At 44.7% G+C, this 22,427-nt stretch overlaps 3 protein-coding genes across 5 annotated transcripts; 2 read left to right on the top strand and 1 right to left on the bottom strand.

The window, feature by feature from the left end:
- Positions 1-7,264: 7,264 nt before the first annotated feature.
- On the top strand, positions 7,265-11,767 carry LOC139283520 (uncharacterized). The gene is made up of 5 exons (XM_070903547.1): positions 7,265-7,304; positions 7,395-7,778; positions 7,908-8,030; positions 11,244-11,334; positions 11,449-11,767. Exons 1-5 carry the CDS (start codon positions 7,265-7,267, stop codon positions 11,765-11,767), a joined length of 957 nt encoding a protein of 318 aa, XP_070759648.1.
- Positions 11,768-14,145: 2,378 nt separating this feature from the next.
- rasl12 (RAS-like, family 12) lies at positions 14,146-18,472 on the bottom strand. Of its 3 annotated transcripts, none has more exons than XM_070907660.1 (5): positions 18,233-18,472; positions 17,778-17,834; positions 17,185-17,258; positions 16,120-16,310; positions 14,146-14,757 (listed from the first exon to the last, which is right to left on the bottom strand). In XM_070907660.1, exons 1-5 carry the CDS (start codon positions 18,351-18,353, stop codon positions 14,424-14,426), a joined length of 777 nt encoding a protein of 258 aa, XP_070763761.1. In that variant the 5' UTR covers positions 18,354-18,472; the 3' UTR covers positions 14,146-14,423. The 3 variants fall into 3 exon arrangements, with proteins under 3 accessions (XP_070763761.1, XP_070763752.1, XP_070763768.1); XM_070907651.1 differs by having other exon boundaries at positions 14,146-14,753; positions 16,116-16,310; XM_070907667.1 differs by lacking the exon at positions 17,778-17,834.
- Positions 18,473-20,295: 1,823 nt separating this feature from the next.
- kbtbd13a (kelch repeat and BTB domain containing 13a) lies at positions 20,296-21,780 on the top strand. The gene has a single exon (XM_070903665.1). It carries the CDS (start codon positions 20,296-20,298, stop codon positions 21,778-21,780), a length of 1,485 nt encoding a protein of 494 aa, XP_070759766.1.
- The last annotated feature ends 647 nt before the right edge of the window (positions 21,781-22,427 follow it).

Below are 22,427 nucleotides of genomic sequence, written 5' to 3' on the forward strand. Positions count from 1 at the left end.
GTGTAGTTGATTCGGTGCAGGTGTCCAACTCCAGAGTAGGCAAAACTCCCCCAGACTTGAATATTTCCACCATCATGTTTCACTGCGGTATCATTCTCTCCCCTGTTCGTCTCCTTACATACACCCTTCTGTTACTGCCATAAATCTCAAACTTCGATTCATCAGTAAAATGCTGGTATTTCTTAGCCCACCCCAAGCGTTTGGCCTCTAACCCTCCACTATCACAATGCTACTTAGTAAGCAAAGATCTGCTGGAAACTTGAGGCACAGCCATATTTATAACAGGTGAACACCGGCTGTTAGCGTTACTTGAACAAGCCTCCAATGAGTAGATCAAATCCATTTGATTGTCGTCTGAATGCATGCTTTGATGGAAGGGATACAACTCAACGAAATCTGACCTTTTGTACAAAGGAGTCAAGTTGGTCAATGCCCCAAATTTGCTTGAAATTAATTGCTGACCTAAAAATAGTGAAGACTCAAAATATTTCTTTTTTTATTTTACATGTCATAACTTTTTGGGTTTTTAAATGTTTCTGAATCCTCAAACTTTCCAGGTTTGTGTGAAAATATCTGAGATCTTCAATGTGGTCTCAGACTTTTGGACCCCACTGTTGATTCATAGAAGCATGTGGTCATTTTATGTGCGACCTCACAAGCCATAATGACAGATGTTGTGTGACAATTGTGGTCTCTGAGTCTGCAGTGACACAGTCTATCAAATACAATCAGGGTGATATCATGTGGTCAACGGATCTATCGTAACATATGTGGGAAATTAAAACAGGAGAGATTTAGTTTAACTTGTAAAGTGTTGTGCCATTGACATCGGACACTCCCCCTTGACAGCAGACTATCTACGAACCACAAAGAAGGGGCCAAAGGCCAGCATCCAGCCAACTTCAAAAGAGAGGAACCTTCTGAGAGAAACCTGCTCCAGTCTGTCTGCTGAGTGCCTGCATTTCTTTCACAACAAAAGGTTTGCCCTGCAATGAACTCTGAATTCAAGATTGAATAACAAGAGGTCCGAGAATTGACCCTTGCGGAACTCCACACGTTGTTGGGAGACGCTCTGATGTGTAGCTGCCAATTGATACAAAATGGTCTCTGTCTTGAAGGTAGGACTTGAACCAATTCATTGAGAGAGATCAAACCAGTGTTTAATTTGTCGGTATCGAAAAGCCGCAGTAAGGTCCAATAACACAAGGACAGAGAATTCTGTCTCTGAGTCTGCAGTGACACAGTTGCTGAGTTGTCTAAAGACAACTTTCTCAATAATTTTACTAATAAATGTGTTACAGGTCTCAGTTTGAAAGAGCCTGAGAAAACAGGAAAACGAATGAGGCAGGCAGACACGTGGCTTCTCAAAGTCTTCTCGACCTATAAACAATTCTCAAATGCAAGCAGTCATTGTCTTTTGTACTTTCTTTCCTCATGTTCACTGCATTCACAATGTACTCGTGGGTTGGTGAGTTTATCCACAGTGGCAAACTATTCGTGCATTATTATCCCCTGAACTAATGATCTCAGACAGGAATGATTGTCCCTGGTTTTTTCAGCTCTAAACGGTATTGGTGGAGACTCTTCTGTAGAGATCATTGAGAATCTGGAGTGTAGTTTTCCGCCATTTACACCCCTGCTTTTCCGACAGTTTCTTTCCTGAAGTTTGACCTGTGGGGCGTCCCTCCAAGGTGCCGTATGCTCGCCAGAAGTGACTTTGGCTCTAACTGGGGCAGTTTCATCAATGACACTTGACATTTTAGAATTAAAATTGTCCGGAGGATCATCGACAGACGTTGACAGAGACAGAGAGGAGGGCATGATGGAGATTGTATTCACTCATATATATATATATCGGGGTTTTTTACTGTTTCAGACCTAGTGCGAGTGTCCACAGTCATGTCAAACAAAACACAGCAATGATCAGATAGTGCAGCATCAGGGACCATGACATCGGAGATAACCGGGTCCAGTGTATGGCCTTTGTTGTGAGTGGGCTCTTTTACATGCTGAGAGAGTCAAGGAAAGTTCTTAAGCATTCTTATCATTTGAGTTATCAACATGAATGTTAAACTCCCCAGTAATAATCACACGGTCAAAATCAGCTACAATGATGGAAAACAATTCTGAAAAGTCATCAAAAAATGTAATGTAATGTAATGTAATATTTCGGCATATTTCAGAATAGTTTTAGCACTGTCATTTAGTGTAACAGAGAGATATTCAAAAGGACTTGTATGTACCAAATGACTGCACAAGAACACATCTTTGAATATAACGGTGTTACGGCTGTATGTGAGGTGCACCTGGCCTGGGCATGTGTATAAAAGGAGCCTTACCAGCATCGCGAGAGAGGCTTCTGGGCTGGGAGTGCTGGGAGTGCTGGGAGTGCTGCTTGTGCTGCTTGTGCTGCTTCTCAGCCTGGGATTCTTGTTTTTGTTGTGTTGCTTATGTTTTGACTTTGTGCCTTTTTGGTCGTCTTTATTTAGTGTTTTGGTTGTTTGTCTTTAAGTAATAAATCCCGTTAATTGGGTCAGTGGTGGAATATTTGTTGGTCCTGGTGGGCTGCCAAAGGGTGGGACGTATAACAACGGCTCTAACTCCATCCAGAAAGTTAAAGTTGGGTGGGGGGGGGGGGGTACCACATGATCGGGGCTGACCCCACGTGGACAACTGATGGGATGAAATCTAGATTTACTGGTGGTTTTGCGGAGTTTTGAGTGGAAAAACTGAATGAGAAAAGTTGACATTTTTCAAAAAAGGGACCTGAGAGTCCATCGCCTGGTTTATTCACTTAATCTGAATGTAGCCACAGCCCGTAATAATTGTATTATTGGTAGTTTTGTTTTTGAACGGTTCAAATAACTTTCGCTGTAAAATCATTCACGAAAACAGAAAAAGGAGAATTAAGAAAACCCATCATCTGGCTCAGAAAAAACACAAGAGATAGAGACTATGATGCATAGCTAGTTTACTACGTTTACATTAATGTGGCTCTCGGAATCACAGCAGAATGTAGGATGGCCTTCAAAGAGAGCATCACTTGCTCCTGTTTTATTTATCAGGGTGTTCTAAATAGATGACCGTTTTCCTCAAATAGGCTACCTCCATATCTCACTTGGAGAAGTGGAAGTGATCCAACATGGCTTCAGTTGCAGGTTCCATCAGTAAATGCCGAGCTGGAAGTCTGATTTCCCATCGCACATGAGATCATGATGGAGAAATAAACCTGCTGAAGCTCTCAGCAGCCGCCATCTCAGCTTTTCACTAGAGTGAACGTGATTTTGGTGGTTAAGCTACCTTGAAATCACATACTTAAAAGTATTGAATAGCAAATGAATGTGTTATATTGATTTCAACATGAATAAATCAAAAAAATTGCTCTTAAACAATGTAGTTAAAATGGACAAGGACACACCTGCAATCTCAGTGAGGCACTTCTCCTGGTCAAAATGAGTTATGTATGTATCTGTGCTGGACCATCAGCCGTCCTGGGACCCCTCTCTTCGTCCCCCAGGAGATTCAGCCTCTCCCCTTCTCTCCCTCTCTCCTAGTTTGCTTGTTATCATGGCTCCCCATTGCTCCCTGTGCTCCAGGAAGAATCCCGTCAGCTTGCCCCTGCTTCCTCACACTCGCCCTGATCTTCAGTAACTCCTCCTGCAATAAAACCTGCAACACCCTTTATCTGCCTCCATGGTCCGTGTTCTGCACTTGGGTCCCCTCGCAAGCAGCTCTCAACAGACTCAGAGCCTGCGTAGTGTCCTCCTGGATGCATCACCCTCACTTACGTTTTACAATCTACATACTATGTACAGTATATACTATGATTTTCTGTTGTGAATATCTATGCTGCACAATTATTTTTTTTTGTTTTTACTTCACTGCTTCGGTAGTTACTGCTATCTGTCTGTAGAGGGCACTATCTTAGGGGAGAAATGGTACGAAAGTAACACAAGACGAAAGTAATGATATGCTTAACTGCGTCAGCACGTACAGCATGCAACACTTACCACAACCGCGAAAAAATGCGCGGATACGTCATACTTTTGCAGAGTTTTAAGCAAGTAAGTTCCCTCAAGCAATATTATTTTTGTTCTGTTATCTACAGTTTTTTCAGTATATAAGCAAGTCAGGTGTAACTGTCAGGAGTCATTGTTGGGACCTGTTGGGTCTCTGTAATAACATTGTAAAGAGTCGATCTAGACCTGCTCTATATGTTAAGTTTCATGAGATGACTTTTGTTGTGATTTGGCGCTATATGAATAAAATTTAATTGAGAGTGAAAATTGTCCGACATTTTTGAACAAAAACAGTAATTCAAATTATACCAAAGTCGTTCCACATTTGTACAAAAACTCCTGGCATTGGTAGAACACGCTATAACTTTTAGTGTTCCTTTGGTAGCTGGTTCTCCCCTACACTGTTTCACACAAAGTATACAAGAAATCAATATAGTTTATACTAACGGGAAATAATACATGTGCCGTCAGATGGAAAGAAACTGCCAATCAGACCTGACAAAAGGTTGAAAACTTTCTACATTGCATTGCGGGGCAATATTGTCCTCCAATTCAATTCAATTCAATTCAATTTTATTTATATAGCGCCAAATCACAACAAAGTCATCTCATGACACTTTACAAAATAGAGCAGGTCTAGACCGACTCTTTATAATGTTACTACAGAGACCCAACAGTTCCCAGACGCAGGCTCAAACATTAAGTGTGTTCAGGATCAGCTGTTCTGTGTTACTACTACACGTGCACACAGGTTACACATCCAGCTAACACCTAGAGAAGCAGAGATAAACACAGGCCTGTTTTCACTATACTTCATTTTCCTGTGCGCACACTACTTTCTCTAAACTTTCTCTGTGCAGTACGGAAGGAAACAACTTCTTGTCGTTCGTGTGATTTAATTTTCTTGTTTGTTTTTTTTTAGTTGCTAGTTTCTAATGTTTGAAATCCTGTCTCCATCTTTATAAAGCTTCTGACCACGAACTATATAAAAATGTAGTCAATAAACCCAAACAAATACAGCAAAATGATTTTTGAATGGAAAAGGGGAAAACGTCTATTTCAACTGAAGGAGGTGCCATTGATTGATTTTCGCTTTGTCAATGAAATCCTTTCACAAGACAAACGGAGGCCGTTGTGTTCGAATGATTCCCTGTAAATATTTTCAGCATTTTAAATCGCATCTTTTGCAGGTAACAAATGCAGGGAATAGTGTAGCAGCACTTCCCCCAGTGTGCAGTGAGTCAAAGTATCCAGCAGAGGGAGCTGGAACACTGACCACCATGCTGGCAAACATTTGCATTTATTGTGTGATCTGTGTTACACACCGGCTTTACTTGTTCGTCGCAGCATTCACTGGCTCTGCAAACATCAGATGAAAACAGATACTGTTGCAGTCCTGGTCCTTTCTTCAGCGACACAGAGGTTATTCACCTCTCCACTCCCCTACTATAAAAATAAAACCCTGTGTGTGTGTGTGTGTGTGTGTGTGTGTGTGTGTGTATGTGTAGGTTTTTGACCCATGAGTCACGGACTCTCACAAACAGAAGACACAAGGTTACTGCGAGGCTGTCTAAACAGTAACCAAGACACAAGGTCAAAGGCCCGAAAATGTAATGTAATGCCCACACGTGATATTAACTTTCGCAAAGGAGCTGCGGAGCCTTCAAAACCAAGTTTCCCGATTGTGCAAATTACATGGAATGTCTGATCAACTCGCAGAGGACAGAAATGAGAGCAATAAAAGAGACTCTCCTCCACAGTGAGCGCATAATGTCTTATGCAGTGGGGCCTCTGTGCTCATGATGGCAGTTCAGTGTCGAGAAGAGGAGCGGAGTAATGAAAACGATCTGCGGGCTCCTCCCCGTGAACTTTGGAAGGCGTTTGGGATTTGCTTTCTGTCGTGCCTGTCCTGCTGAACTCGCAGACTTTCCCTCCTTCTCATTCATCTCAGCCAGAGACAGAACATCGCAGAAAGTGAGTAACCCCCGTTGATACGTGCAAGAACACAAGAGACGAAAATGATGTGATGACTTTGGTCAAGTCTGTGGTTGTTAATAATATCCACTTTAGCTGACTCACGTATCGTGTGTGTGTGTGTGTGTGTGTGCTTATGTTAAGTTATGGAGGGTGAAGTTGCCTCCATCACAGCATTCTGCTGGCATGGTGTAGTGCAATGTGTTACAGTGAATATAGAACCAGACTGGTTAATCGAGAGGAAACACATTTATTATTATTATTATTAATATTATTATGCTTATCCTTTCTGTCCTCATCACCACTGGATAAGGTCACATGTAGTTTAAGTGTGCCACTAACGGTTCCAGAGCAAGTAATGCAGACTACAGTACCACAGCTGAGGACTTGAGAGGTGATTGCGTCCCCCCTCCCAAAACAAAAACCCTGGCCGACAGATCAGCACATAAATTTGCAGATCTCAGGCCACAACAATTCACACGTGAACTTATTAGAAAATACCTGAAAGTGACTAAAGTTGAGTAACTAAGTTTAAGCAGTTAAGCCGTAAATAATAAACTGCTCTTTAAGTGTCCCTGTTCTTATATCAAAGTTTGCTGGATAATAATTCAACATAATAATAAAGTGCAATTTTCTTCAGAAAGGATACTAGTGCGCATGACAAGACAGATGCAAATCAAAGCAGAAGAGACCCCCCCCCCCCCCCCCCCCCAACTTTGACGATTTCAGTTTGATTTGTTTCGTCACAGAATCTTTCTCACTTGTTAACGTATTCATGGGCTGTGGGTCACTTGTGTTACTGTTCTCAGTCACACCCTTTATAAGCAGCAACGACTGAATCACGCATTCGTATATGCCCTGGGTTTCGCCTCTCAGGCTACATAGAGGCTAGGGGGGCCTGTAGACAATACTCAGGGCTGCGAACATCCCTGAAAACTACAGCAAACTCCAGTTCCCGGCGAAAAAAATGATTTGAATGGCTCTCATTATTTATAGTCAGCAGTAGAGGACAGAGACGAGCACAATTCTTTTGAAAAGCCCGACCAAGTCTATTATAATACGTTATTTCCTAGATTGATACAAATATATAAATGCAGGGAATAGCATTCACATAAGATTCACTCAAGGTGTTTTTTGTTGAACCTTTGACAAGAAAGTAGATATATTTCAGAGACAATGATGTGTTTGAAGTAGCTGGTATTATGCGGCTACCATCATGTCACTCAAGAGCGGTTTAATGAAAAGGTTGTGTTGCTCCATCCTCTGTAGATATGCTTGATGCCTGGATCCTACTGTTTCCCCTCCTGTCAGGTAAGCTAATGCTTCATTCGGACACATTTAGAACTGACTTGTATATCAGCGTCAATTCATCCAAACCCGTCGCTCTCACAACACCTGCAGGGGCGAGGGCGTTCATGATCCACAACACCCAGCGCAGCCTGTGTCTAGGGGACTCGGCAGCCACGGGTGAAGTCCTGCTGAAGAAGTGCAACCTGGACTCGGAGTCTCAGCAGTGGACCTGGATCGATCAGGGCATGCTGATTTGTGTTGCATCGTCCAGATGTTTGTCGGCCATTCAGGGAGAGCCTGTCCGGACCCGGTCCTGCCAGGGGCCGGAAGTGGATGCGGTGGGGTTAATGTGGGACTGTGACAGGGACAGACTGATCAGCAGGAACACGTCGATGCTGCTGTCAATAGATGGTCGGCGTCTGATTCTCGCGCATGACAGCAAACACTCAAAGTGGAGATCTCTGGATGAGGGGGACATCTGCCAGGAAAAACTCAGTAAGTCAATGAGGACTAGGAACAGAAAGGTTGTTTTCTTCACTATCTGGGTGACTTGTGCCGGCAGGCCCTGAATTTAAATTTGATTTCTACATTCCATTTATTACTGTGTGCTCGTTCTCCCTCCAGGATCCAGAAGGGCGTCCGATGATCCAGAAGAGTTTGAGGCTGCAGGGGAGCAGGCGGGCGAGCTGGCGGCCATGACCGAGGAACAGAAAGAGTACCTCCGCTGGTTCTATCGCACAGAGGACCGTAAGTGCAGCCTGCTGTTCCAAATGCAGCTCCTGTAGGATCTCAGCTGGCGCTAATAAAAGAGGCCATCTAATGCCAGTTAGCCACCTGTCATATAGGAAGGATTTTAAGGTTTCGCTGATCACTCGTTGGGTTCAGCCTCAAGATTTAGTTTCCTGGGAGGCTGAGCGCAGTCTCGGATCCTCAGAGAGGCTACTGAGAAGTCAATGGATCCTGTTCTTAATACACGAGTAAGGGTTATACGTCTGGATGCTTCAGCTCTTTGAAGTTCAGGAGCTGGTGTCAGACAACAAGTCTTTTCTCTTGTGAAACTGAAAAAATATATAGGTTGGAAACAAACTAAAAAAAATCATAAATCTCACCTTTGTGTCACTTGTCCAACTCAGTTTTCTAGTGTGGCATCTTCTTCACCTCATTGTGGTGTGTCAAGACTTATTGGGCTCATCACTGCCCCCTAAAGCTGGAGGGCAGAAATCACACACGACTGGTACTTGACAGGTGGTTTTTTTCCTCCCTCCAACAGCTACAAAGAGCAACAATGAGCCGATTCCACGCTCGAAAACTTTGACACAAAGGTGAGTCATTTATAAGTTGGAGCAAAAAAACAGATTTTAATTTTCTATATTGCAAGCACCCTGTGGTTTGTGGACTTTTTCATAAAGCCCTTTGTCCAGACCCTGCCAGCCTACATCAAGGACTCAACTAACCCTAACCCAAGTTGTTTGCAACTTGAGAGTTGTGATTTATCAGAAGTGTTTTCATTCATATTTTTCAGTTTACAATAGAAAAGACTTTAAGGATGAGGGCTAACTGGTTGGTTTGGATAATGTACGTCTGGTTAACCATCCCACCTCTGATGAAGAGCGGATCACAGCCACCTCCCTGAGCTTAATATGGGACCATCTGGGACTGTCTAACACACAGTGGATGAGACAGAACCAAACAGCGCTAGATCGTCACCATTTCATTTTTACTATAAAGAGTGAAACATCTGTACATGTTGAAATAGGCTACACAAGAAATTTTAATCTCTCACTTTTTTTATGGAGATTTGTCCGTTTCATAAACTGTATGTAAATGATATGAGTAAGACTGGTTACTAATTCTCAGTGTTAGTAACCTGAAGTTTCCACATCACACATTCCTTCTTCAGTAAAGGAATATGAAAACAAACAAATTCTCATTCTGCTGACTGGTATCTTTTAGAACGTGCACTGGTATCAGCTTTTGAGTCTCATCTCGGTTCTGATCATATTCAGGATCTGATGTTTACATGGAACACGAGGAACCTGGTTATTGATCTCCCTGTTTCTGATTTACGCTTGTGTTCAAGTGTGTCTTGGTTTCTCACCATCTCGGCCACTATGTTCTGTAGTAGAGAATGGTCAGAAACCTGATCAGGTTTTTACCGGCCACAGTATCCTGGTTTATAGCAGAGTATTTCAGGTAGCACCTCCAGGTTTCTGAGACCAGGATAAGATGTTTACATGCGCAACACTTAACCACCTGATCATAAGTAGGATCCTCTCAAAACTTGACCATAAGCAGGATCCTCCAAAACACTTGATCATAAGCAGGATCCTCCAAAACCCATATCATTAGCAGGATCCTCCAAAACACATAATCATAAGCAGGATCCTCCAAAACCCTGATCATTAGCAGGATCCCCCACAACCCTGATCATAAGCAGGATCCTCCAAAACCCTGATCATTAGCAGGATCCTCCAAAACCCTGGTCATTAGCAGGATCCCCCAAAACCCTGATGATAAGCAGGATCCTCCAAAACCCTGATCATTAGCAGGATCCTCCGAAACACTTGATCATAAGCAGGATCCTCCAAAACCCTTGATCATAAGCAAGATCCTCCAAAACCCTTGATCATAAGCAGGATCCTGCAAAACCCTGATCATTAGAAGGATCCTCCAAAACCCTTGATCATAAGCAGGATCCTCCAAAACCCTTGATCATAAGCAAGATCCTCCAAAAGCCTGATCTTAAGCAGGATCCTCCAAAACCCTTGATCATAAGCAGGATCCTCCAAAACCCTTGATCATAAGCAGGATCCTGCAAAACCCTGATCATAAGCAGGATCCTCCAATACACTTGATCATAAGCAGGATCCTCCAAAACACTTGATCATAAGCAGGATCCTGCAAAACCCTGACCATAAGCAGGATCCTCCAATACACTTGATCATGAGCAGGATCCTCCAAAACCCTGATCATTAGCAGGATCCTCCGAAACACTTGATCATAAGCAGGATCCTCCAAAACCCTTGATCATAAGCAAGATCCTCCAAAACCCTTGATCATAAGCAGGATCCTGCAAAACCCTGATCATTAGTAGGATCCTCTAAAACCCTTGATCATAAGCAGGATCCTCCAAAAGCCTGATCATTAGCAGGATCCTCCGAAACCCTGATCATTAGCAGGATCCCCCAAAACCCTAATCATGAGCAGGATCCTCCAAAACCCTGATCATTAGCAGGATCCTCCGAAACACTTGATCATAAGCAGGATCCTCCAAAACCCTTGATCATAAGCAAGATCCTCCAAAACCCTTGATCATAAGCAGGATCCTCCAAAAGCCTGATCTTAAGCAGGATCCTCCAAAACCCTGATCATAAGCAGGATCCTCCAATACACTTGATCATAAGCAGGATCCTCCAAAACACTTGATCATAAGCAGGATCCTCCAAAACCCTTGATCATAAGCAGGATCCTGCAAAACCCTGATCATAAGCAGGATCCTCCAATACACTTGATCATAAGCAGGATCCTCCAAAACACTTGATCATAAGCAGGATCCTGCAAAACCCATATCATTAGCAGGATCCTCCAAAACACATAATCATAAGCAGGATCCTCCAAAACCCTGATCATTAGCAGGATCCTCCAAAACCCTGATCATTAGCAGGATCCTCCGAAACACTTGATCATAAGCAGGATCCTCCAAAACCCTTGATCATAAGCAAGATCCTCCAAAACCCTTGATCATAAGCAGGATCCTGCAAAACCCTGATCATAAGCAGGATCCTCCAAAACACATAATCTTAAACAGGATCATCTCAAAACCTTGATCATGAGCAGGATACTCGTGTACTACCTGCCCCCTGCAGCCTCTTGCTGTTGTTGTATTGACTGTAAAGCACTATATTGATATTATCATATGAGCTGTATGTCGACCAGAGTGATGTCTTCTTCCTGTTGCAGCGACCACATGGAAGTTTGTGCTGCTGGGACTGGCCTTTGTCTGCCTACTTGTTGGTTTTCTGCTGCTGGGAATGGGAGCCATGGCCAACAAGTATGACCTGAAGTTATGCAATGACAATTTCATAGTGACACTCGTAGGAAAATGTATAAATTTTATAATTTAAAGGGCTGCTGAGTGAGAGAGTTTCCTGTCTGTTTCCATCAGGAACAGAAAAAAGATTGCAACGTACAAGGCAGCGGCTGCTGCAGCTCTGAAGAGCGAAGGTGAGGAGCTGCTGGTCATTTCACCTCTCCAAGACGACAGCAGCAGCAAACCGTCACCGTCACTTGAGCGGCAGCTGCAGGGAAACAATCCCTCCTCAGCCAACGGGGAGGTGAGCGACCTCAAAGCGGGAAACGTCGTGCTCTCGTGGAAAGACGGCAACACCTCCACCCTGTACCCAGATCCCGCAGCAGAGGAGGAGAAACAGGAGGTGTCAGCCGCTGAGCTGGAGGCTGACGAGGCAGTGAAGACGATGGAGTGAAGAGTTCAGATTGCAGATTACAAGATGATAGGTGTGAATGATCCCAGCCCGTGACACAGATGCTCTAGAGTTGTTTTGTTTTTTTGAAGACTTGCTAGCAGCCTCCATCACATACACATTAACCCCTCACCACCCACTGTTCCACCCGACGGATGCTAACGGCATGTACAACTTTGATGGACTGGCAGTTCTGCAAAGTTACAAAGCATTAAATCTTGAACATGCTGTCTCCCTAACATTCACAGCAGCCTGACAATCCAACAGATCAATCAATCATTGAAAAGTCCACCACAGTAATGTCACTGCAGAGGTCTAAAGATCAAAAGCAATCCATTCGTTTGAATGTTAAAGGGATATGCCGTATGTGTAGCAGTGCTTTGTGACGCGAGGAAGGGTAGTTTATTCCTTTGGCTGAAGGTAAAGTACTCTTCTGCATGATAAACCCGGGTATTTTCATGAAACTTGAAATGTGTTTTTAAAAAAATGCGAAATTGCATTTAATGACAGAGGTTCTTGCTACACATGATACACATATGTGTTTGTTCACATCATAAGAGACCAGAGTTTATGTTTCTCAAAGAAAGTTCAAGTTCTACATTTTGGGACATTCTGTCTAAGGAAATTAGAAAATTGACATTGCTCTGATGTCTGATGTGTGGGAAATTTGAAGCTGCAGCCAGGCGACACTGAGCTTAGCATAAACACTGCTAAAACTGCTTGCCTGGCTCTGTCCAAAGGTCAGAAAAAAATAAACACAATGTGTCAATCGGTGAGCTTTCAAGGTGCCGATTTTTTTAAAACCTTTTATACAGAGCCAGGCTAGCTGTTTCCCCCTCTGTTTCCAGTCGTTGTGCCAAGCTAAGCGAACTGTCACCTGACTGAAGCTTCATATGTAACACATAGAACTGACAGTGCACGTCCTCGTATCTAACTATGCATTTAAGCAACTGGAGCCAGTAGGCGATTAGTTTAGCTTAGCGTAAATACTGGAAGCAGGGGGAAACTAATTAGCCTCAAATGAAAATATGATCTTCAGCAGTTTGCTTATTTGTGTGGTTCCTGGTCATTAACTCATAAAGTCACTTAATGTAACTCTTCGGGTTGGTGACGCCGCCTGTTCTGTATGTTTGATGTGGCGATGACTCTGCTTTGAATGATGGCTCCACCTGCTCAATTCAATATCATTTCAGCTCCACGGCCAGCAGATCAACTGATTTACTGTTACTGTAAAGGCTCCAGCGTGCTTCAGATGCTTCCGTAGGTACCAGTAGGAAGAAAGAACCTTGGACGTATGCTGCTCCCCCAGATTGGAACAAGCTTCAAGTCAGACCTTAAACCTCAGGAACGTCTCTTCTCGTTGCTTATCAAACGAATCATTTATTTTGTCAAAATGTTACTGATTGTCATCATCAGCGATGTGTTTTTTCACGGTGTTATTATCTATGTTGTGTTTTTATTCTTCTAGACTTTGAATCTATCACACATCTGATTCTCCTGATTCCTCGAAACATTGTTAAAACTTCAAATCTTCTGTCTGATCACATCTGTTTGACACGCGCTCGTTCTCGTCACACTTTATCTGCTTTAATGTCAGTTTGTGGTCCATGTTTTTGCGACCTCTCTGTCTTTATGGTCTATGTGCTGCTGCTGTCTAAAGAGAGATCAATAAAGTATTTCTGATTCTGATTCTGATATTTCTGATTTCTACTGGTCCAAATTTTGCATTCAGCTGCCTCTCCAGTGTCTTGACTCTGTAGATGTTTCTCCATCCACCTGTTTTTATGCGCATTTTGAATTTTGGAACAAAACAACATGAGTGGAAACACCAAAAATGGGGGTCTGTGCAGTGTTTCCCACAGCATTTTGTGAGACTGTGGTGGGTGGACCTCAGAAACTCCAGGGGGGTCCGGGGTCCACGCTTCCCCTAAAGAAGATTTTGTACATTTTAAAGTGAAATGCATCAATCTGGTGCAAAATGAAGAGGCTATATCTATGAAGAACTTTGGGGCTGCGCCGATACTCCTAGAACCTGGAGTTACAGTAGTAACTAACGCTCTGTATGGTATAGGCTTCACCCTCTAAGGCTATCGTTAGTGGGATAAGGGCGAATCAGGATGTAGTCTATGCCTCGCTGGTTTCATCTAGTAACACAAACCCAACTCACTTCACGAGATGAAACAATAAGGGTTCCACGCCCAGCCAGTGCGCCCCAGAGACTACCTGACATTCTCCGTGAGGGGATGAAGGCTGGGACCAAAATAAAGTCACATTTTCTTTTGCCCATTTTCTTGAAATTCGGTTAACACTTGCTCTACAGTTGGATGGAAACACAGCTTGTGTCTTCGCAGTATTGACGTGATGAATCGTACACATGGGCATAACAGCGCACATTTTTATACAGGCTTTCATGAAGCTGCACTACGTATACATTAAGCGAACATCAAGTCACCCCCCACCCCCCAACACTGAAAGTTTCAAATGTTTACACTTTCGATCGTTCAGAGAAGCATCTGTATTCGTTTCTCTGCTTATTTCTTCAGGTTGGTTTCCTTTAAATGGCCACCTGTCTGTATACTATGTAGCTGTTCATGTTATTGTGTCCACCCCCTATCTAGCCCAGAGTACAGTACTGACTGTAAGTCGGGGGGGGGGGTTGTCAGAAGATCTTGAAGCCCTTGAGCAGGGTGAGCGTGGCGGCCCTCCGTTTGCTCTGAGCTCTGGACGTCTTCACGGTGACCAGCTTGGCGGTGGCGGGGGCCGGCAGCTCCTTGTAGCAGGGGGTGGTGAAGGAGGGGACGCCGAGCAGGGCTTTGTCCTCGCTGATGTAGACGGCCGGCACCAGGCGGCCACGCTCTCCCCCGCGCCTCGCCCTCCTCACCGCCTCGTAGAAGACGTGCTGCACAGAGCGGAAGTCCAGGCAGGCCGACACCTCGAAGAACAAACAGCCAAAACGAGACGCCAGAGCCTCGGCGTCGCACTGACTCACCTGCCTGAGAGGAAGGACACACAGATCACTCATTGCTTCTGCCACGGCCCCTACACCCAACGCAGCACAGCGAGTAGAAAAACCTGTTTATATGCACACTTTGAATTAGACCTCATTCACATTGAATTAGACCTCATTCACATTTACGCAGCGAATGAACTAAAGATGGTGAACATGGCTAAGCCGCCTGCTAAACGCTAGCACGTTAGCATCGTCTCAGCCAGTCAACGTCACGACGGTTTCTGCTTTCCGCGACAAAGTTGTTTTCACGGCCGATTGCCAACATTTTTCAAATTCTCCCTTTCTGCTGTATCTGTGCACGGCACCCGCCGGGTGGTTAGGGTTACGGAGAGATTGGGATTGTGACAATGGGCCGTTAAAACAACGACTGGTTAAGGTTTGGGACAGACCGGTTGGGGTTGATAAAAAGGCGAATTGCGGTGTGACTTTCCTTCCTTTCCTTCGCTACATAAGACAAGGCATGAACATGAATACTTCCTGTATTGGCACTGGACGTATGTGGCGAGGTGTCCGACATGGAGGTACATCCTACTGCGCTGCTTTGTCACTGTGAGCATGTTAGCATGCTGATCACACGTGGGATTTTATAACGTTTTGTCAAATCTGAACCCTTTCAAATTCCCTTCTCAGATCCTTCGAGGTAGTTTGTTTGCGGGAATGAAGACATACCTAAACCGCAGGCAGTGCACCGAGCTGAACGGGCGTCAGGCCGCTCTGTCGCTGCTCTGTGGCGTTCGTGAACTTCATTCATTCATCCTGAGGCTGGAGAGAAGATCGACGAGGGATCCCGAATGAAAGATTTGACAAAGGGTTCGTTGGCCCTGGAGCCAAAAAAACGAGGGTTTTACCGACTTAGAACCGGCTATCAGAACCATCCCTGATGCCGCTCAAAGCATCGCCATGCCTCGGTCCGACCTTGTTAAGGTTTTCGATTCTCCACATTGTTCACTGCCTACCACAAAGAAATGTTGCTGCTTCTAGCCCTTTTAAAGGTGCTTCAAAACATAGCTGCGTGTTGAAATGATGAAATGAAGCAGAAAGCCCCCAGAGGGCACACGCAGTAAAATCTCTTTCTACGAGGCATCTGCGTTTCTTATTTGATAAGAGAGCATTACATGAGAAGAAGCTCAACTTTTCTTCTCAGGACTGAACTGGGGTCTGCTCATTAGGACTCATTATTAGGATAGATGTCGGGCCGAGCCTTTCTTCAGCCTGCTGACCTACAAAAGACACTTTCAGTCTGTATCCTGTAGCCCAGCACACGTACTGACAGACTGGACGACGTCCAAACGCTCTTTCTAGTTATCACACACACACACACACACACACACACACAGATACCGGCCTGTATCTGTCCATGTCCAGCTTGTTCCCCAGCAGGATGATGGGAGTTTGCGGCCTGAAGGTTTTGCTGTGCAGGGCGAGTGTCTGCAGGTACAGCTGGCAGCCTTTAAAGCTCTCCATGTTGTCGATGCTGTAGACCACGAGGAAGGCGCTGGCCCACGACAGATAGCGCTCGCTGTTCACTGGACCCTCCTTCACACACACACACACACACACACACACACACACACTGCATAATCATGTTCTCAAAGACAGACGAGTAGCATTATTATTTAATTTGTGAATAGTTTGAATGTGTGTCTTTGCATGGATTGGACAGTTCCTGTGTTTCACCAGCAGGTGTCAGGCCTCACTCAGAAATGGGTCTGAGGTTTGGGTTTTTAATTCTCCTTTCACTCTGATGTACAAAAAAAGGGACACATTTCCTGTGACAGGCTGTGTTGCTGCAGTGCAGACTTTTCGGTCAATCTGCACGACCGTTCGTGCGGATTATTCAATCATGAATGATAATAAATAATCATGAGTTACGGGCCTCAACACGCAGCGGAGGCCAGGGTTTTTAACAGGATGTGAAGGGGTTGCCCTTCTTTCAGTTTTTGTGAGGACAATGTTCGGCAAAAGCAAAAAGCAACCACCATATAAATGTGTAAAAAGTGGTCCAGGTTATCTTTTGAAGGTATATATATATATATATATTTATATATATATATATAGTGTTGGGGGGTATATATATATATATATATATATATATATATAAATAGGGACCATGGGTGGAGCATTAATAGCACACAAATGTTTTATTATTATATTATTATTAGTAGTAGTAGTAGTACTAATAGTTTTTGGATGGTAAAGTATATTTTATGTGAAAATATGACTTGTTCTTCTAAATGATGATAATAATAATAATGATTGTTATCATTGTTGCTAGGTTACTATTTGTATCAACCTAAATCTGCCAACTGCCAACTGTCATTCCATTTATGCCTTTTCTTCTGTGATAATAATATAAAACGGTAACACGGATAGACGTGGTCAGCGGTCAACGCAACAAGTGTGTTCCTACCTGGTCACAGGTGTCCATCACTCTCACCGTGACTGGCTGCCGGTCCACAGTCTCTTCTGAGGAATAGATGTCCTCTACGCGGCAGCAGCCCAGGACACAGAAGGACATTTTCAGACCCCTCACAAACACTGGACAGTGGACTTTTCAGTGAAGCAGGAGACGTCTTGTGTCCAGCAGAATCTTTGCTTCTTTTTTTTTTGTGAACTACTGTATCATTTTCCCTCTTTGAGGGACTTTAGAAACCATGTGAGAGGTTCAGAGGGACGCCTGAAACATGACGAGGGCCCCAACTAGTCTCTGCTTCTTTGTACGGGGTGGAGACCACTTCATCTGCAACCATGTGTTGCTTTTCATAAACGTGTCATTCGTGTCTTTATGTAAAATCTTATCCTGTAAAGCTATCAGATAAATGTAGTGAAGTAAAAAAAACAAAAAACATACAATATTTCCTTCAAAAAACAGGGGAGTGGAGATATAAAGTGGAGCATAAAATGGAAATACTCAAATAAAGTACAAGCACCTCAAAAATGCAACTTTCCGCCACTGAATTTCTCAGTGTTATTGCTGTGAAATTGAAAGAAGAGAGCGCTCACCTAGATGGGGGTCATATTCACTGATGAAGCGCTTTGTGAGGAACTTGACAGTCAGTGCTGCAAAACAGAGAAACACTGTGTGACTGTGGAACCCCCCCCCCCACTCCCCTTCCCCTCCTTAGGGGTCAGTGAGGGCCCTGAGAAAACCAGTGCTACATAAACATTCCCATTTAACAGCAGCATGAAACTCATGAAGCACAAGTCTCGTCGCTGTTTGTCATGTGAAACATTCAAATAAAACAGGAAGCGGTCACACACTGTATGTAATTTAGCTACTTCTTGTTAAACTACATCATTAATAGCTGGTTAATGTTAGTTAACTAGTTCTACGAACTAGTGGACTAGATTAAATAACAACCAACCCAAAGTTTGAAGGTAAGAATAAGGACGTTTTATGTCATTTTCTCAAGTTTCTTGCAAAGATTTAAAGGTAAACATCCAAGTGAAAGTGGGACCTGATTTCCCGGAGCCCGTCACGCCGAGCAGCACCAGGTTACAGTCGGCTGGACTTCTGTCAGGAGCTGCTGCTGCTGCTGCAGAGTTACACGTCTTCACTTTCCCAAACATCATCGACATGGTTGTCTTCCGGCAAGCTTATTTCTGACACAGCCCATCTATGTCCTCTTTTGATGGCGCTGAAGCAGGTGAAAACACATTTCCATGCAGTCAAATGCACATGTTTGTTGTTCTTCAGATGAAGAAAAAGATCATTCCCTCCCCGGATCCAAGTGGACTGATGACAACACGGTGTTCCAGATGCTGCGCTGCGATCGCTGTGTGATTCTTCTGCTCCCATGAGAGGGGAAAAAAAAAAAAAAAAACAGTCATGTGTGCAACTGATGCACTGAAATCTCCATTTTAGGAAAAAGACTTCAAGCCAAGCTTGTAAAAACCTCAACTGTACTGAAACGCCCGCTACTCCACACAAGGCATGAGCTGAGCCCCGTCCCTTTCGTCTGTATTTGTTGATGTTTTTGAAAAGTATCCTGAATCAGCTGTTAGCAGCTCCTGGATGTACAAGACAACTCTCACTGGGTTACTGTGACACTGAGGAAAACTTCAAAACATGACGATTCACGACGTGTGTCACAGTCACTGATGTGGCTCAAATCAAGTCCCCCCCCCCGCCCAGGCTGAACAGACTCACTGGCAGTCAGTCAAAGTTCCTATGAAGCAACTTCAAGGGATTCTTGTTTCCTATGATACACCATAGCCTATATGTTTCAAGTAGGGGGTTGCCCTCCTCCCCCACTTTGTAAATAGAACTTTCCTAATCCCATTTTCCCCCCATGGTAGCAATCAACAGACAGAAGGGGAATGACAGAGAGAGAGAGAGACGTCAGTTTCATCTACTTGCTCCCCCCCTGCTGATTTGGACAGAGAATCGCTCTTATATTCAAAAACAGCCCCCCTTGGTGACCTCATCCTGTTTGAGGTCCCGGACTTGACATGTTGCCCATGTGTTTGATACTGAAAGAGGGAAAAAAAAAAGGCATTGTGACAGGACGTGAACAGCCAACAGAAATCTAATCCCGTCATTGATTTGATTGGTGTGCGCTCAGAGGACACACACAAACCCGCTTCGTTGAACTCTGGGTTTTTATTGATGTTTGACTTCGCCAGCCAGCCAATCACATGAGCTGACTTAGTAACAGTGGATATGTAAAAAAAAAAAAACGTTTCTTTGTTTCTGTCTCATTGTTACATTTGTGGCCCTGAAATGTTCTCATCTTGATTCACCACGTAAATCACTTTGCAAGATTATTTTTTTTAAAGGCGCTGTATAAATAAAGCTGGATCATAGATTTCACTTTTATTTTCTTTATTCTTATTTCTTATTCTTCTGTGGGATGATTTCAGGCCCCTGTTGGCCACAGACATAAGTCATAAGTGGGGTTACGAATTACCTGAGTGAATGAAAGGAGAGTGGGTGGAAGGGTCAGGTGTGTAGGCACTATCACTAACACTTTGTGTTCCAGGCACTAGTGGAAAATGTTTCCTAACTCTTTGACTCCAGTAAAAGCAGCAGTGCCAACAGTGGAAACGCATTCGATTACAAGTAAGAGTTCTGCATGTCCTGCGCTCGGCTTTTCAATGGCTGCTGCAATAGTGGCATGCACAATATGTGACCCAGGGGAAACAGCCTATTGTTACAGTCTGACTGATCCTGCTGCTCAAGGGCAAATCCTCAGCTGCTCCACAGCCGTCAGCCACAAACAAAGAGCAATATGAATCATCAGCACATGCACAGCTACCCTGCTGTTATCCGGCTCCTGTTTCTCCTCTGGCTGCAATGTCATCATAATGTACTTGAACTGTGTCACACGTCCGCCTGCTATGTATAGAGTCTGTTCTCAGAGCCGTGAAAACTAATGGAGAGCAGCGGGACAGCTTCAGCATTCAGTCTCACTGGCCGTTATGAGGTAAAAACACAGCCGATGTGCAGTATTTCGATCCGGATCAAGCAGTTCTCTTGTCGTGAGCGTGCAGCTCCGCTGGGATATCATGAGGGGAGGTGATGGAGTCCAGCAGCTGTCCACGCTTCAGCCAGCAGCCAGGACACTACAAGGCACCGGACAGCCTGAGGGTCCGCATTCACCACAGCTCTTTCCTTGTGGATAAGACCCTCCTGGCTGAGAGCTGCGAGTACTTCAGAGCACTGTTCCAGTCGGGAATGAGGGAGTGCCAACAGGACGAGATCCACCTGCGATGCGTGGGGGTTCTGGGGTTCGTGGTCATGCTGCGGGTCCTGGACAGGGAGCGACCCGTGCTGAACAGCGACCAGATTGTGGAAGCCATCCAGTGTGCGGCTTTCTTGCAGGTGCCGGCTCTCACCAAGCACTTGATCAACATCATCAATTCTGAAAACTGCCTACTCATGTACCACACAGCCGCCACCTTCGGTGTGTGGGAGCTCTCCCACAGTTCAGCCTTGTTCATCAGAGATATGTACTCTGACCTGAGGGAGGATGTTCACACCTTACCCAACAAGCTTGTAGAGTACATCGAGTCTCTTCTACCGAGTAGCTACATGGCAGTGTGCAGCCACTCGCCCTCCACTGAGCTGCTGCAGGACCTCCAGAGGACCGTCTGCTACCTGGACGAAGACAACGGAGAGTGGAGGGTCCTGACACATCTACCTGTGAGCACGAGCACCACCATGGCCGGCGTGGCCGTCCTGGACAACAAACTTTACATCATCGGAGGAGTGCATGACGTAAGCAAGAAGGTAGTAGAGACTGGTTTCTGTTACAACCCCGCAGCTAACACATGGTCCACCATCCGTGGCCCCCGGCAGCTACGCTACAACTTCACTCTGATAGGTCATGAGGGCTGCCTCTACGCCGTAGGAGGGGAGTACAACATGAAGGCCCTGCCATCTGTGGAGAGATACAGGGTGTCTAATGGAAGCTGGAGTTTGGTCTCCCCCCTCCCCTGCCCCGCAGCCTCGGTGGTGTCTGCTGTAGCCACTAACAGGATCTTCATCTGTCTCTGGAGAGGTAAGGGGGCCACAGATATACACGAGTACATACCTGAACAGGACAAGTGGCTTCTGGTCACCACGCTCGTCCGCCAACACAGTTACGGCCTTTATATGGTGGCCCATAAGGACAATCTGTATGTGATGCGCAATGGACCCTGTGATGACTTCTTACTGTGTGTGATGGACTGCTACAACCTGAGCTCAGGCCAGTGGACGGCCATGTCGGGTCAGTACGGGAACAGTAAGGGCTCTCTGTTCACTGCCGTGGTCAGAGGAGACTCTGTGTTCACCCTCAGCCGCCAGGTGACCACAGAGTACACCGTAGAGGATTACACATGGAGGCGGAAGCGTGAGATGAAAGGTTTTGGCAGGATTGGATCCATATACACATTTCTCATGAGGCTGCCTAAAGCCACCGCCTCCCTCACGGGAAACTCTCCGGGTCGGACTCAGAATCAAAACCTCAGAGACCTTACTGATTGTCCCAAATTCTCCCCACAGTGCTCTGGTGACCCGTAGAGATCTTACATTCATTATTTTGGACGGGGTTCATAAGAAGCACAGAGAGGTTTAAAACAAACCTCCAGGTCAGACCATGAACATCCGCCAACAGGCTACTGACCCACCTCCTGCGTCAACTTTGAAAATAAGTGGTGCTAAACGGGAATTATCCCTCAGTAATCAGCGGGGATGTTGGAGTGAATTCATGAGAGTCTGTCGCGTGGATGTTTATCAAAGCTTTCTGTTAGTGTGAACCAGTCCCCGATGGACACTGCTCCTGTTTTCACAGAAAGCGAGGCTTGGATAACGTTTCTTTTCCAGGCGGCTTCATGCGAGGACTCGAGGTTAAATAAGGGGAAAGAAGAGTGGAATAAAAAAATAGAAAAAAACGGTGCCTTGGTGTAATTTACACATCTTTAATGAATCTGTCACAACTACTTGCTCACTACAAACTCAGATAACACAAGGTCAGTAGTTTTCAAATGCAAACCAAGTATGAACGTAATAAACACAAGTCATGAATAACACGTTGGTCATCATCGTCGTCGTCATCATCCATATGATTGCAATCTATTGTACAGTATACTTTTGAAGGCCACCGTCCATCTTCAGCTAGAATAATGTGTGCAGTCGCTCTCTCTGTGCCTTCATCAACATGAATTTCA

This window comes from Enoplosus armatus, chromosome 1 (assembly GCF_043641665.1).
Source record: "Enoplosus armatus isolate fEnoArm2 chromosome 1, fEnoArm2.hap1, whole genome shotgun sequence".
Taxonomy (NCBI): domain Eukaryota; kingdom Metazoa; phylum Chordata; class Actinopteri; order Centrarchiformes; family Enoplosidae; genus Enoplosus; species Enoplosus armatus.

Coding starts and splice junctions, on each gene's coding strand:
- kbtbd13a (XM_070903665.1), top strand. CDS start 20,296: ATGGAGTCCAGCAGCTGTCCACGCTTCAGCCAGCAGCCAGGACACTAC.
- rasl12 (XM_070907660.1), bottom strand. CDS start 18,353: ATGTCGATGATGTTTGGGAAAGTGAAGACGTGTAACTCTGCAGCAGCA. Junction 17,259..17,777: donor TGAATATGACCCCCATCTAG/GTGAGCGCTCTC, acceptor GCTGCCGCGTAG/AGGACATCTATTCCTCAGAA. Junction 16,311..17,184: donor TGATGGACACCTGTGACCAG/GTAGGAACACAC, acceptor GTGTGTGTGAAG/GAGGGTCCAGTGAACAGCGA.
- LOC139283520 (XM_070903547.1), top strand. CDS start 7,265: ATGCTTGATGCCTGGATCCTACTGTTTCCCCTCCTGTCAG. Junction 7,779..7,907: donor CATCTGCCAGGAAAAACTCA/GTAAGTCAATGA, acceptor TTCTCCCTCCAG/GATCCAGAAGGGCGTCCGAT. Junction 8,031..11,243: donor GTTCTATCGCACAGAGGACC/GTAAGTGCAGCC, acceptor TTCCTGTTGCAG/CGACCACATGGAAGTTTGTG.